Genomic DNA, 14,722 nt, shown 5'->3' with positions numbered 1-14,722 from the left:
CATTGCTAACCATAAGGGCTGGCTTTGTTAACCGTTCAGCTTTCAAGGGGTCCTCATCGAAAGCCAACATAGTGTGTGAACATTAAGCATGTCTGCAAAATAACACGAGCATTTAATTGGAAGTGTTTTAATCTTACTTGTAAATATCATCTGTTTCCATGTTGAAGCTCCTTTCGTTAATGGCATCCATTATCATCGTTGCATATGCCTTGGGAATAGCTTCGGTTAACAGACATCTGTTCCATAACAGGGACTTGTCAGTCAGCTGTTGATCATCCTGCTCTGCATTTGGAGACTTGATGTACCGTCTGTTCTGGCTCAAAGCAAAGAAACCATTTACGTGCACTGGCAAACCTGTCAGGCTGGTTTTCTGAACTGGTAATGGTAGGCAACAAAACACGTGACCCGTGTGTTGCGCAGAGCGTTGTGAAATTGCCATGGCAACGCCAACTAAGGGTAGATAGCTTAGACTTTCATCTGTAGCCAGAGCTTTAAACTCCGATGATACTTCCTCGCCACAAAAGTAGTTTGTCACAAGAAAAGAATGCTGTTGGGTGCTGGCCTCTAACCCTTGAGAGAAATACACCGTCTCAATCGTTATTGGGTACGTCGCCGTAACAGGATCAGCCATAAGCTTTCCGTCGCTGATCTTGTGGTGAAACTCCTGCCTCTTTTCCCGTGCCAACTGAAGACTTTCTTCTGCAATCCGAACCTGAAACGTTGTTTGGGGTTCAGCGTCTGACTCATCACGTACGTAAAGTTCAATGGACTCGAGATGTTGCAGGAAAAGAAGAACCAAGTGGGCATCTGAAATGAAACCCTCAAACAACGTCTGCACCTTCTCTGCAGAGTACAGTGTCTGCGATAACTCAGACGGCTTGGTGCGCAGTGGGAAGCGGAACAGTGTGCCTTTGTAGAAGCCCCTGGAGAAAACATCCTCTGAGCAGTCAAATACCCCTTTGTAAGGGCTGAATTGGTCTGGTATAGTATTCATTACGTCACGGACTTTTTTCATTGGCCAACTGTACCCTGTTCGTCGGTTCCTGTTGTCGGCAAAGAACTTCTCGTGCGGATCAATTATACCGATCTGTGAGCCACTCAAGATGCTCGGTAGATCTGAGGTAAAAAGAGGTGAATCAAATGCGATTAGCTGACGAAAATGTCACTGTTGTCATCGCCAGTGTAAACGGTAAATACGTTCATGAGAAAGTACTCTATTTCGTAACACCAGTCTGCACAGAGACGACGTCTGCAACCTTTAAGTGCAAACGTTCCACCATAAGAGATTATCTTTTTCAGTTAAGCTGGCTCGTACCTGACACAAGTAATTGCTTCACTTTCATATCTAAGGCTGGTTTTCAAGTTTTGTTTTGGCGTGCAGAAAGAACAATAACAGGTTGTTGCCAGATAAATTTAAGAACAAGTCACGACGTTTGGTGTTGTTTGCTTTAATATCAACAAAGTCACGATGAATAGTTTGTGATCCTTTTCAGGTGAATAAAGTAGGGTCATCACTTGACGTGCAAAGAAGACATTTCTTGTCGTATAGTAACTGTATAGTTTCAGGCAGAACATATAGCATTGATTGCTACTCAGTGATTTTCTTTTATCTTGCAAAATAAAGTCGATAGGTTTTCCAAACATAAGCGGCTAAATGGATTCAATTTAAATAGGTTAGCCATGTGTTCCAAGCTCTTTAGGTTTTTGCACGAGTTGCTCGTCAAGAGGCAAAAGGTAATTACGTCACTTGGACTTTGAAGACGTGAGAGATATACGCGATACTGTGAACGGTACTACAGAAGTTACGAAAAGGAGGTTTGAAAGCTTTTACAACTGCGATGATCTCTCACATCTTCAGTGTCTCATCCGCACTTCAAAGTATAATTTTCATATTTTCGGATTTATTTTTTCGCTTGCACTCTGTTGTTTAAGAGGTAACTATCCAGACAATTTTCGTATCTACTTCACCACATGTAGGGTAACTGATGATTGCTCGCAAAGGTCAGAAGGCATCTTACCTGTAACGTGAAAAACAGACTTGAAACCCACGCCAAACCGCCCCACCTTCATGGGATCTTTAACTTTGATACTGTTACACAGCATTCGGATACCTCTCCAGTCTTCTTTGGTAAACGTTTCGTTGTTGTAGGCGTAAAGTGCTGGGCCCTAAGAGTAAAATTGAAATACAAGAAACAAAAAGGGACCTTCAGACACTACAACATAGACAAAGGCATATAATACACAGTATCAACAAAAGAAAGAACAACCTGACTCTTGTTCCAACAGATCAAGCAGAGTTGTAGTTTGTCTAGTTTATGTGGATGCATCCGTTTTGGAGACCGAGATATAAGTTGCCTGAAGTTTTTCTCCTAGTTCTCAGTCATAGAGGTATTTCAACGAGGCAGATCTATTGCAACTTTGAAATGATCAAGTGGCTCTACCACGTTAGGAGTCGCCCGAGTTGTGGAATGTATGGAACACCCGGCAAACCCAGTCAACGGGGCGCTGTATTTTATGCTTCCGCCTAATGTTTTAGCGGACAATTTCAGCCATTTTGATCCCAATTTTTTGGGGATTTCGTAATTTTTTTTTACACGGTCTAAGCAAAATCCACCTGAAACTGAGCAAGGTCTGCGTTGTGCAATTTTTCGGTTCCATAGCTGTGCTTGTCGTGTAGGAATTTCACATGACTTGCACCAGCATCTTCTGCGTTTTGGATCAGCTCCTAAAAACAGCAAACAAAAATACAACTTTACAGACCTAATTGATTCTCAACGAATACATCCTTTTAGATAAGAGTAAGATCCATGCCCAAAACAGCGATTGAAACAGGGTCATCGGAAATAAGAAACACTGATTTAACTGCTTAAAAGACAAGCCCGTGGATAATAAACTTAATCGCTGGTTATCGGTCCGATATTCTGGTCTAGGTTAGGCTGCAATTAGCACAATTAACTGTTATCATACAATAGGAGTAAAAGCGTAACTTTGTCAAAATAGGGATCTTCCTAAATGAGTTTCAGGAGGGATTGACCAACTGACTGACTGTTTTCTTGCTACTTGTTACCCAGGGAATAATGTAAAGAATGTTGCGCTCTTGCTGTTTTAGCAATGAAGATTTGTTATCAGATGTTAAATGACAAAAACCAATGGAAACCTTTAATAAACAGGATCTTATTCCTCGAATGCGTCCAAGCCAGTTTCATATGTACTTAGCTCGGATTGGTTCTAAGCTTAGCCTGTCATATGCTAATGTGTCACTGGTTGTTGAACTAAAGCAAGTAAATTTCAAAAATCATCATCATTTAACCTTGAGTATCTGTCCATCATCTGGGTACTGATCTAAGATGCTTCTCAGCTGCTGAATGAGTGATGGCTGAATCAAATCAAACCCTTCATCATCATTGTCCACTAGGATAAAAACAGAAACATGATGTTATCTTACATCTACATAGAAATAGAATAGAATAAAGCATAACTGAATAGAATAGCATAGCCCTGCATAGCATAGCAATTACCATAGCACAACATGGCACAACATAGCATAGCATAGCATAGCACAGCAGAATTCAGGAAAGAAGAGAACAAAATAGCATGGCACATCATAAAAAAAAGAATACCGTAAGAAAGAGAACAAAAACAAAAACAATAAGAGAACATAACTCAACAAAATAGATTATAGAATACCATAGCATAACAGCACAGAACAGAATAGAATGAATGGAATAGTATAGTAGAGTAGCATAGAATGGAATAGCATAGAAAAGTAGACAATAGCATAGACTACTCTACAATAGAACAAAATAGAATACATGTAGAACAGAACGGTTCAGTAAAGAAAAGAGCAAACGTACACTATCGAAAAGGTATATTAGGACAGTGCAAAACAGCAACACAGAACAGAATAGGATAGCATAGCATAGGAAAGCATAGCATACAATGGCACAGAATAGCATAGAATAGAATAGTATAGTATAGCATAGATCATAGCATAGCATAGAAACGAAGAGAATAGCATACTACTATAGAATATCTAGTATAAAATAGACTAACAAAGAATACCAAAAATAAATAGAATACTATAGAGTAGAATAAAATAGAATAGAACAGAACAGTTCAGTAAAGAAAAGAGCAAATGTACAGCATAGAAAAGATATATTAGGACAGGACAAAACAGCAACGCAGAACAGAATAGTATAGCATAGCACAGGAAAGCATAGTATACAATAGCACAGAATAGCATACAATAGCATACAATAGAATAGTAATTGGAGGTTAAATAAAGTATATGTATGTATGTATGTATGTATGTATGTATGTATGTATGTATGTATGTATGTATGTATGTATGTATGTATGTATGTATGTATGTATGTATGTATGTATAGCATAGATCATAGCATAGCATAGCAAAGAATAAAATAGAATAGACTAGCATTATGCTGTTAATAACATAGCAAAGCAATGCATACCATAGCATAACATATAATATAGCATATAATATCTAATAGCACAGTTCAGGAGAGAAGAAAAAGACAACACAGAAAAGACTAGGGCACAGGACAAAAACGCAAAGCAGAACACTGAATAGAACACAACACAATGGAACAGCATAGTATAGCATAGAAAACCATAGATTAAAAAAGCATAGACTACTACAGGCTAGGTATAATAGACCAGAATAACAAAGAATAGCAAAAAATAGAATAAAATAGAATGGAATAGAATAGTTCAGTAAAGAAGAGATAAAACAGCCTAGAAGAGGTTAGGACAGGACAAACCTGCAACACGGAACAGAAATATACTAACTGAACACAACAAAATAGCATAGAATACTGAAGCTTAAGCATAGCTAAGAAAGCAAAGGATAGCATAGAATGGAATAGTATAGCATAGAAGAGTATAGAATGAAATAGCATAGCATAGAATAAAACACAATAGAAAAGAATAGAAAATCAGGATAGAATAGTATAGCATAGGTTAACATGGCATGGCATATAATACCACAGAATAGCAACGAATAGCATTGTGTAGAAGAGCATAGAATAGAACAGCATAGAATAGGATAGTTCAGGAGAGATTTGTGAAAAAAAGTAGCAAAGACAATAGAAGAACAATACAAAAAAGCAGTGCAGATCAATAGAACACAACACAACAGAATAGCATACTATAACATAAAAAACCATACAATAGAACAGCATAGCATAAAATAAAATAGTACAGTCTAATTACTATAGAATTAGGTAGGCTAAAATAGAATAATAATAATAATAATAATAATAATAATAATAATTATGAAAAACAGAGAATAGCAAAAAATCAGGGATATGAATACTATAGAATAGAATAAAAGAGAATAGAGGCTAGGGCATAAAGTAGAATAAAATAGAATAGAACAAAATAGTTTCATAAAGAAAAGAGAAAACAGCATATAGAAGATTTGGACAGCAACAAAACAGCAACAGAAAAGAAAAACACTACAGAATACAACAGCACAGAACAGTACAGCATATAAAAAGCATAGCATAGCATAGAAGAGCTGGTCTGACCAGAGCTGAGAACATAGCATAGCATAGAATATAATAGAATAGTAATTACAGTGGTATAGCAGAAGGAAGCATAGCATACCCTGGTGAAAATCTTTCAAGGATCTTCAAGGATCCGTGAGGATCTTCATGAGGACCTTTGTGAGGATCTTCATCAAGATCTTTGAAGATCCCGGGAAAGATTTTTAAGGATCCTCAAGTATCTTAAATTTTCTTGCCAGGATCTTCAAGGATCTTGCCAAGATCTTGAAGGATCCTTAAGGATCCTCAGGGATCTTCAAAGTTCTTGACAAGATCTTTGCAAGATCAGCAAGATCTTCAAAGATCTTGGCAATATCTTTACAAGATCTTCAAAGATCTTGCCAAGATCTTGAAGGATCTTAAAGGATCTTCAAAGTTCTTATTAAGATCCTTAAAGATCTTTGAAAGATCTTCAGTTCTTTTCAAGATCTTTGAAGACTTTTGCAAGATCTTTTAAGATCTTTGCAAGAACTTTGAAGATCTTTGAAGATCCTTGAAGTTCCCTACAGACCCTTGAAAATCTTGACCAGGTTCTTTGAGGATCTTAATAAAGAATTTTGCAAGATCCACAAGAACGTTGGCAAGGATCTTGCTCAGCTTGTTAAGATCTTTGTCCAAATTGTTCAGTTCTAATAATTACATGCATTAATTTTTATCAGGTTTAAGGACACACGGCATGTCACCAGAAGAGCTTCATTGATTTTTACAGCTTTGAAGTTGTTTCATCAAGTGATATGGGAAAGAATGAAGCATAAAGCTTTATATCTATAATGGAGGTTGACATGAAACTTTGAATTTATTTCATGTAAGTAGTTGTGAAATGCTACATTTTGTGATGTCTCAAATGAAATAAAACAAAATACGTAAACAACCTTTCAAGAGTGCACAGTACAGATTGGAAATCATCCTCAAAAAAATTGAATATCTATGCAACTTGATGAGAACATAGTATTACCAGTAATTAAAAATTGCTTGAGTGAAACACTTTGAAAATTAAATACCTAGAAAATAGCCTTAAAATAACCATAAAACAGACATAAAATTGGGGTAAGTAGGAAAAAAACCTTGTAATATAGAGTAGGCCTAAGATAGTTTTAAAGCAGATGTGAAACACAGAAAAAGTATTTTAACATAGGTACTCAACCTACGTCTATTTTACCAAGTGACCAAAAAGAAAAATGAAAGAAATAAGAAAATTTAATTTAAGAACTCGCTGAGAAGCTTTGTCTTCAGAGTTTTCTTAAAATTTGCATGACTCTCGCATAGTTTTAAGTCTTTGTCTAAAGAATTCCATAGTTTTACTATTCTGTAATAAAAAGATCTCTGACCAGCAGTGGTTTTGCACAGGGGAATATTCAGTTGTTCTGAGTTTCTTGTGGTTCTGCTTGATATTTGTTGCCTTTTGACAAATTGTGATGTCAGATAAGTCGGGGCACAGCCCGTCATGCACTTAAAAGTGAAAACAGCGTCTCGGAGGTAAAGCTGCTTTTTTACGGGAAGCCACCTCAAATTCTTGAGTGATGGAGTTATATGCTCAAATTTATATGTACCACTAATTATCCGAGCAGCGAAGTTCTGAACAAGTTGAAGTTTTTGCACATTACAAGCAGTGGTACTGGACCATACAGTAGAGCAATAGTACAACTTACTGAAAACAAGCGCGTTGATGATAGCCACTAATAGGCCGGAGTTAAATGCGTGCTTTGCTCGATTAATCTGGGCTAATTCACTCATACAGGATGAAACTGTCGCTAGAGTGGGTCGAATGTTACACCAAGATCTTTAATGGACTCTGACGGCAAGAGTTCCTCTCCGAGCAGTGAAACCTTAAAATCAGATAGCCTACAGATCAACGGGCGGCTACCAAAGATCATGAGCTTTGTCTTTTCAGGGTTGAGCAGAAGACAATTATCAAACCACCAGTTACGAATTAGATGTAAATCCTTTTGGATAGTGTCTTTTGCTTCGTCAGCATCACCAACTTTGCAAGACAAAAGAAGTTTGGTGTCATCCGCATAGCATTTGGTTGAACAACTTTCGCTGATTGCTGGAAGGTCATTTACATAAAACTAAACAGCAGAGCCCCGTGTACACTGCCTTGAGGGACGCCACAAGTAATGGGTAGGGCATCTGATAACGTTGAGTTTATGCGAACTACCTGAGATCTTTGGGACAGATAGCTACAAAACCATGTTCACGCAGATGAGGAGAGGCCAATGTTCTTTAGTTTCATTATTAAAATTTCGTGCTTGACACTGTCGAAGGCGTTGCTCATGTCTAGGTACACTACTGCTGTAGCTTTAGTTTGGTCAATCGCTCGTAAGATTGCGTCTGTAGAGGATATTAATGAAGTTTCGGTTGAATGCCACTTCTTGTTTCCGCTTTGATTAGATGCAAGTCTTTGTTTTTCAGTCAAATATGTGAGCTGATCAAGTGCAATTTTTTCACACACCTATGAAATAATAGGCAAAAGTGAAATTGGTCTATTATTACTCGCTACTTCGTGATCACCGTCTTTTGGAATTGGACATACCTCAGCCGTTTTCCAGACACTAGGGAAAACACAATTGAATGAACTGTTTATAATAGAGGTTATCGATGGAATGATAACAGGGGCAGATTCCTTTATGACACAGGATGGTATTTTGTCAGTGCCAGGTGCTTTGTTGTTAGCTAGTGACTTCACAACTCTTTCAACTTCACAATACGCGACATCGCCAAATGTAAATTGTTCCGAGAGAGGGTACTGTATCGGAACAAACGATGCATGTGAAGGAGTGCACCCGCATTCATCGGCAAGTGATTTCATTTTCTCGAGTGTTGTTTTCCCAACTGAGGTGAAGAATTGATTGAATTTGTTTGCTATAGTCTTGTCATCTTTACAAAAGCATTTTGTGCTTGCTGATTTCTTTGGTATACATGATCGGATAGTCTTCCACATAGTGTTAGTGTCATTTGCATTTTGCCTAATCTGATCTTTTACAAAAGTTTTTTGGGCAAGTCGCAATTCCCATTTTACTTTGCGTCTAAAATTCCTATAGCCCGACCAAATGGCAGGATCGTTTGTTCGCCTTGCTAGTTTACGCCAATGATCTCTGGTTTTCATTAACGCGCAAATGTTATCATTAATAAATGGACAGGGGCAGGTTCTCATTTTAACAGTTTTAACAGGCGCGTGTTGGTCGAGGACTTGGTTGAACAGAGCATTAAATGCGTTCAACTTGTCTTCAGCATCATCAAAAATGTCGATGACTGACCAGGGGACATTTGAAATATCCTCAAGAAACACTTCCTTGTTATAGTTCTTGAAACTCCTCATGGTAATGTAAGTAGGCTTGGGACAAGGTTTCTTCAGGTGTAGTGTCGCAATGATGAGATCGTGGTCACTTATTGAGTGAGGCATGACTTTCGTTTCCGTGATGAGTGAGATCTTTGCTGTTAGTTAGTATCACATCCAATAAACTCGTGGAGAGCTCAGTTATTCTTGTTGGTTGGTTGATTACCTGTGTGAGGTTAAAGCAATTGCAAAAGTCCAGCAGTGCCTTCGTTTCAGGCTTGTTGTGTCGGAGCAAATTGCAATCGAGGTCGCCCAATATAAAAATTGGAACATTGAATGACATGGCTGATGTAAGCGTGAAGCTGAAATCGGTCTCAGAGCAGGTGACGGGTACATCATCAGTACGATAAGCTGTACAGACAATAAATGACTTGAAGTTCTTGACTTGTACTTTCAACCATAGCTGGTGTAGTCCAGTGCTCGATATGTATGATAAGTCGGCAAGTCTTACTCATTTTAAGCTGTTGTTTACAAATACAGAGACACCTCGTCCGATCTTACAGGTTCGGTCTAATCTGAACAAGGAAAAACCAGGGAATTCAACTTGTAAATAGGAGACTGAGTTGTTTAACCAGGACTCTGAAATGGTGAAGATATCTAATTTGTGTTTCTTCGCCAAGTCCTTCACTAGGATGAAGTGTTCTTTATTCTTCAGCGAGCGAACATTCAGGTGTGCAATGTTAACGCTTCGTTGTTTTCGCTTTGTTTTTGTCCTTGTACATGTATCATTGCTGTTACCATTAGTCATGCCAGGATTTAGTTCCACGTTGCCAGAAAGCATAATTCTCCTTGTAGAGTAAGTCACCGAAGAATTAGGATAATATGGAATCTTCGCTTTCGAGAACGCCCGAAGTATTTCTGAACAACTGTATCAGTAAGTCAAGATCCAACACAAAACCAAAATGTTCTTAACAATCCCTTGGAATTTCTGAACAAATATCTGGTACTCTCAGAGGGCTGCAACTGTGTGTGGACTCAAGTCTATGAGAGTTGACTCCAGAGTCAGACTACAATAATTAAATTTTCTCCCTGTAAAAACATTGAAATTTTATAGTATGCCGATGGGTGAAATTTCTTAAACTACAAAGTGAAAACAATAATTGAAATTGCTTGACATTTTTAAAGAAAGATCTACTGTTTTTCAGCAGAAATTCTATTATTAATAATTTATCATCTTGTGCCTGGCATGTTCGAATTTGGCTTTTTACTCTGCTTCAGTGACTTTATAGGCCAGGCACAGGCTGGAAGGTATTAAGACACGATTGGCAGACATCATTTGTCTGAAGAAGAGATCCAGAGGTATGCAATAGATGGAAATCGATGATCGAAAAACTAATCGATAAAATTAGTAAATTGGTATCGATTGGTATCGGTCAATCGATGATCAATCGATAACCAAACAAAAACCGTTCATCGATTGCTATCAATTGGCACAGCTGCAACCTCGAACCTGTCCGATCATCCGCCATTTTTAGGAAGCCCAAGGGACAAAATTGTTAAAATAATTCCAACCCAGTCTTCTCAACGCAAAGAATATATCCCATTGCACATGTACTCAAATTACTCACTTGCCTGTCATTGCCTTTCTGTGTCATTATATATGTCTACGCAAGAAGTCCAGGAAGAGGCTTTACTGAATATAAGGTGCATCGCCAAAGGCTATCATCTTTGCCATTTCGAGGTAAACATCCATAAACTGTTTACTGCTGACAAGAGGGGAGAATGCGGAAAAGTGTTTAAAGTTGCTAGCCAAGCAAGAACAGGAACAAACTTTAGAGTTGTCACAAGAAGACGGATACCTGTGGACAGGGCGTGGAAGAGACAGAAGAGTTTGTGCACGCGCACATTGAAAGCATGGCGGATTTGCTTTGATATTGAGTTCTGTCAGTTGAAAGATGGCTATAACTCACTAACGAGCTCGGGCACCCCAAATTTTTTTCCACTCATTTTAGTCAACTAATCATTAACTTTACGTGAGAAAAGACTGATCTAATTTCTATTGTTGAAAATTGAATAAATAAGGAAAATAGCAGCTGCACTGCTGTAGTCTTTTCTATTTTGCAGTTTGATAGCCATGGCAAGCAATTTGGTTCCAATATTTTAACAAGGATTCAGCTGTCTGTCAAAGTCAAACTTAAAAAGTTTATTTGTGTCCAACACAAGTATTGACAACACCGCAGTAAAATGCACTGCGCATGAGTACAAATTTGAGCTTCCAGTCAATTACACATTTCTGGTTACGTATTAAAATCCAATGTAAACAAGATAAAATCCCGTACCGCAAAGTTTGAAAACTAAAAGTAAGAGTTAGCAGAAGAAAGTAGGGGAAAGGTTTCTCTCGTTAAAAAGTTCATTTTTATTTTTAGTTTCAAGCGCTTGCACCAACAACAAAATATGAGAGAATTTCGGGCGCGTTTGCGCTCTACAAGAACAATTTTTTTCCACGTAGTTCTCCTTGTTGCGCTGGTTTTGTTGTGCAGTTCCTCCGCAGAAAAATGTGGAAAAGCCGACAAAAGCAGCTGTAAATGTGCAGGCAAAAAATATTTTCTGTCTGAAGGTTTAGCCAGAGCTGCCCAACTCCAAGTGGGCTCAACAGTTTGCTGTGTCCATACGGACAAAATTTGGAGGAGCAACAACAGGTGCTCTGTTCCAAGAGAAGACCATTCGCAAGGCCTCAGGAAACAGCGAATTCCTGCGAGACTTTTTGCTGTCCTGGATGCCATAGGAGTGACATGTCATGGGTACAAGCCTGGTACACGGTAGTGCTACAAATGCTGGGCCAGAGTAGACAAAGAAACAAGATTTACCTCGCATCCTGACTACATGCTACCAGTGTTACGAACTACTGAACAGGCCAGTTAATTAGCCATCGCTTAATTATAATTGACACGCAGGTTCACACTGCCTTGGATTGCTGCAAAAATTTTCGGAATCTCCTAGCCCCTCTTTCAAAGATTTCAAAGATTTTTGTTGCAACAATAAACAAGTTGTTTGTATCAAACTTTGTAAAATTTGTGGCGAAATAGACACGATACCTAAAAATTCATTTTACATTAAATAGTTGATTATATTTTGTGTTAAATGATCTCAAGTCTTACGCATGTATGGTTCTCTACTAGGATGGAAATAAACAAACCTCACATGACAAACTTCAAAAGGTATTTATATAAAAATTATCTCTACTATTTTTTATTTTACTCCTCTTGACAACAGTACAGTACGGTCAATTGCTTCACTGAAATTCATTGTTGGGGTGCAGGTAGCAAAATGCTACCTCAGGTGGTTCAGTCTAAAACTGGTATATTTTGGAAAGAAAAAGGTAGTCACAGAAGTTGGGAAATATTATTTTGAAAAATTAATGGCCAAACGAATTTAAAGGAAAATAATAATTTTACAGACCGCAAAACAAGCACTTTATGCCACTTGACGAACTTCTTTTTTCTAAGACCATAGTAAGTAGTGGTAAGACCAAACCCCTAAAATTGAACAAAATAATTTTGTCTGAAATTATATAATTACACATCACATATACTTATTGAAATTATGTAGTACTCCACTGTTGTCTCCACTCTGAGGATTCAGTTAGAGGGGTGTCCAGGAATCCTATGGACACCCACTTTTTGAAAAAAAACAACAACAACAAAAATTCACCTACTCCATTTTTCATTTAGTGAGGGGATGTGTTTTTTGGACATCCAATTTTCAGTATCTGGATACAAACAAACTCATCACTAATATGTGTATTTCTTTCTTTTTTCATTTAGATCTTGCGGTTTACTCGCTCACCAATTTTAAGACTAGACAAGAACTTAAAGCAGCAACACAGCAGTAGTGAAGGCCTCCAAAAAGTTCAGAACCACTTCCAATTGCTGTTCCAAAGACTTAAATTTCCAGAAGAGGCTTGTGGAATAGACTTGCAGTACCCAAAAAGCCAGCAAACATCCATGGTGGAAATAAACATCATTTGGGGTGGTAAAAATAAATGGCTATGGTGAAGTTACAGTGGATAAAACAGTTTGGAACAGGATGGCAAAAGTCATCCATGACTTTACTCAACTATCAGGTTAGTATCACTTACCTGAAATGTAAAGATACATACAAGTCATACAAGATACAAGTATTTTGAAGGATAATTAATTGACATCATGATAATCCATGGCACACTGCAATAACACCACCACCAAAACTCGTTCAAACAGATCATCATTATTTACATGTATTGCACATGGTCCATTGGCAGACTAGCAATACAATATCATACATTTCATCATTGAGTTGAAGTCATCAAAAAGCACTAATGAGAAGGTTAGATTTAATTGTTTTGGCAATGATGTGGAAGAGGTTTCTGAAGAGTCTCTTGGCCAAAAACAATGCTGCGTCAGACTTGCTACAAACTATTTTTTCACAAGTATTCAAGTCATATCCTGTAAATGATTTGAAAAACTGATAATTATTGACTAGTGTCTTAGTTAACAATCAACATAACATACTGTAATGTTGTTCAGGTGACCAGTAAGGGTAACAGACACCCTTTCAAGATTATATTTCTGATACAGGTATTGTACTTGTGCAATCCAGTAAGTAAGAGGATGTCTTAAGACCACCACATGACAGTGATTGACACAAGCAGGGAATCAAATATTTATAAATAAATGAAATAAATAAAGTTATTTCAATAATTTATTTCAATAATTAAAATAAATATTTACATTTTCTTTCATTTTCAGAAAATTCATTTGACCAGCTGATTGGAAAATTTCAGATATCCTTGCAACATCATTATGAAAGCAGTGATGCTGTACCACTTTATGATCCTGGACAGATAAAAGAGTTTGCAGACAAAAGTGCTCCTCGTCTTTTCAATGTCATTTTGCAGTCTATTCTTTGGGAAGATCCAAGATTGAGTGAAGAACACTGTGTATTACAGGAAAAAAGAACTGTTGTTTTGTTGCCCATAATAGCATATTTCAGGTACTTTGCCCTTTTTGGTCTTTATTTAAGTACATGTATTTAAAATACAAGTCTCCTTGAAAGACCATAAGGTCACTCAGTTTAAAAAGTCTGTCTAATTAATTACTGCATGTTTCTTAACCAGAACAGCAGATACAGCTTTACCCCAATATAAATGTCAGTTCTATTATAATTATAACAAAGTAAGATAACTACAGTAGATGTTTTACCTTTCTTCACATTTAACCCTTTGAAAAGTAAGGACATAAAAGTGGTTCCAGTGACCTAACTTGCAATAATATAATTCTTTTTATAGATCTCAGAAAACAAATACACCTCAAAGAGAAGAGGGATTATTTATCCAGCAACATGGGGCATCCAGAGATGTTATCAATTCTGGAAGAATTTTAGGTTTCAGCACAAACCCAAGGGATGTGGATGGTCAAAAAAGCAGGCTCCTCAGGGACCAGCCAATGTTTGTAAACCTTCAGATTTCAAATGCACTTCAAGTGAGTTTAAAGTGGTTTAAAATTTGAAAGCTATAACTTTAAGTACTGTAAATTAAAAACTTGTCCAGTTAGTTGAACAGTCTTTTGAATACATATGGATAGGCTAGCAAAACAGTAGACCAAGAAGGAAATACTAGGTTATTGTAAGATAGAAAATCATATTAGTCAATGAAATGATTGTAAATATTACTAAATTTATTGTTTCAAATGAAATCAGTGAGTTACTACACAGGTCTGATGGTGTTCTGCCAGAAAAGATACAAGTAAAAAGTAAAAAGTAAAAAGGCAGTGACTTAAAATGTGGATGCTTCCACTAAAGAGTTGTCCACCTACAGTCCACTGTATGCATATTCACACAT

At 37.3% G+C, this 14,722-nt stretch overlaps 2 protein-coding genes across 8 annotated transcripts in view; both read right to left on the bottom strand.

Moving 5' to 3' along the window:
* Positions 1 to 14,722, bottom strand: part of LOC110053691 (sacsin-like) — a 52,659-nt gene that overhangs the window by 19,696 nt on the left and 18,241 nt on the right. For all 7 annotated transcript variants that reach the window (XM_089275830.1, XM_089275831.1, XM_089275829.1 and 4 more), the window contains exons 3-6: positions 3,311 to 3,411; positions 2,615 to 2,725; positions 2,019 to 2,166; positions 138 to 1,116 (exon numbers count right to left, since the gene is read on the bottom strand). In XM_089275830.1, coding sequence (XP_089131956.1) covers positions 138 to 1,116; positions 2,019 to 2,166; positions 2,615 to 2,725; positions 3,311 to 3,411 — 1,339 coding nt within the window. The remainder of the gene's footprint in view (positions 1 to 137; positions 1,117 to 2,018; positions 2,167 to 2,614; positions 2,726 to 3,310; positions 3,412 to 14,722) is intronic.
* On the bottom strand, positions 7,809 to 11,968 carry LOC110053694 (uncharacterized). The gene has a single exon (XM_020759956.2). The coding sequence runs from the start codon at positions 8,968 to 8,970 to the stop codon at positions 8,020 to 8,022; it is 951 nt and encodes a 316-aa protein (XP_020615615.2). The 5' UTR covers positions 8,971 to 11,968; the 3' UTR covers positions 7,809 to 8,019.

This window comes from Orbicella faveolata, unplaced genomic scaffold (assembly GCF_042242905.1).
Source record: "Orbicella faveolata isolate gen_17 unplaced genomic scaffold, um_ofav_v1 contig_4, whole genome shotgun sequence".
NCBI classification, from domain to species: domain Eukaryota; kingdom Metazoa; phylum Cnidaria; class Anthozoa; order Scleractinia; family Merulinidae; genus Orbicella; species Orbicella faveolata.
The sequence above is the reverse complement of the archived record's forward strand: the minus strand, read 5'-3'. Positions and strand labels throughout refer to the sequence as shown.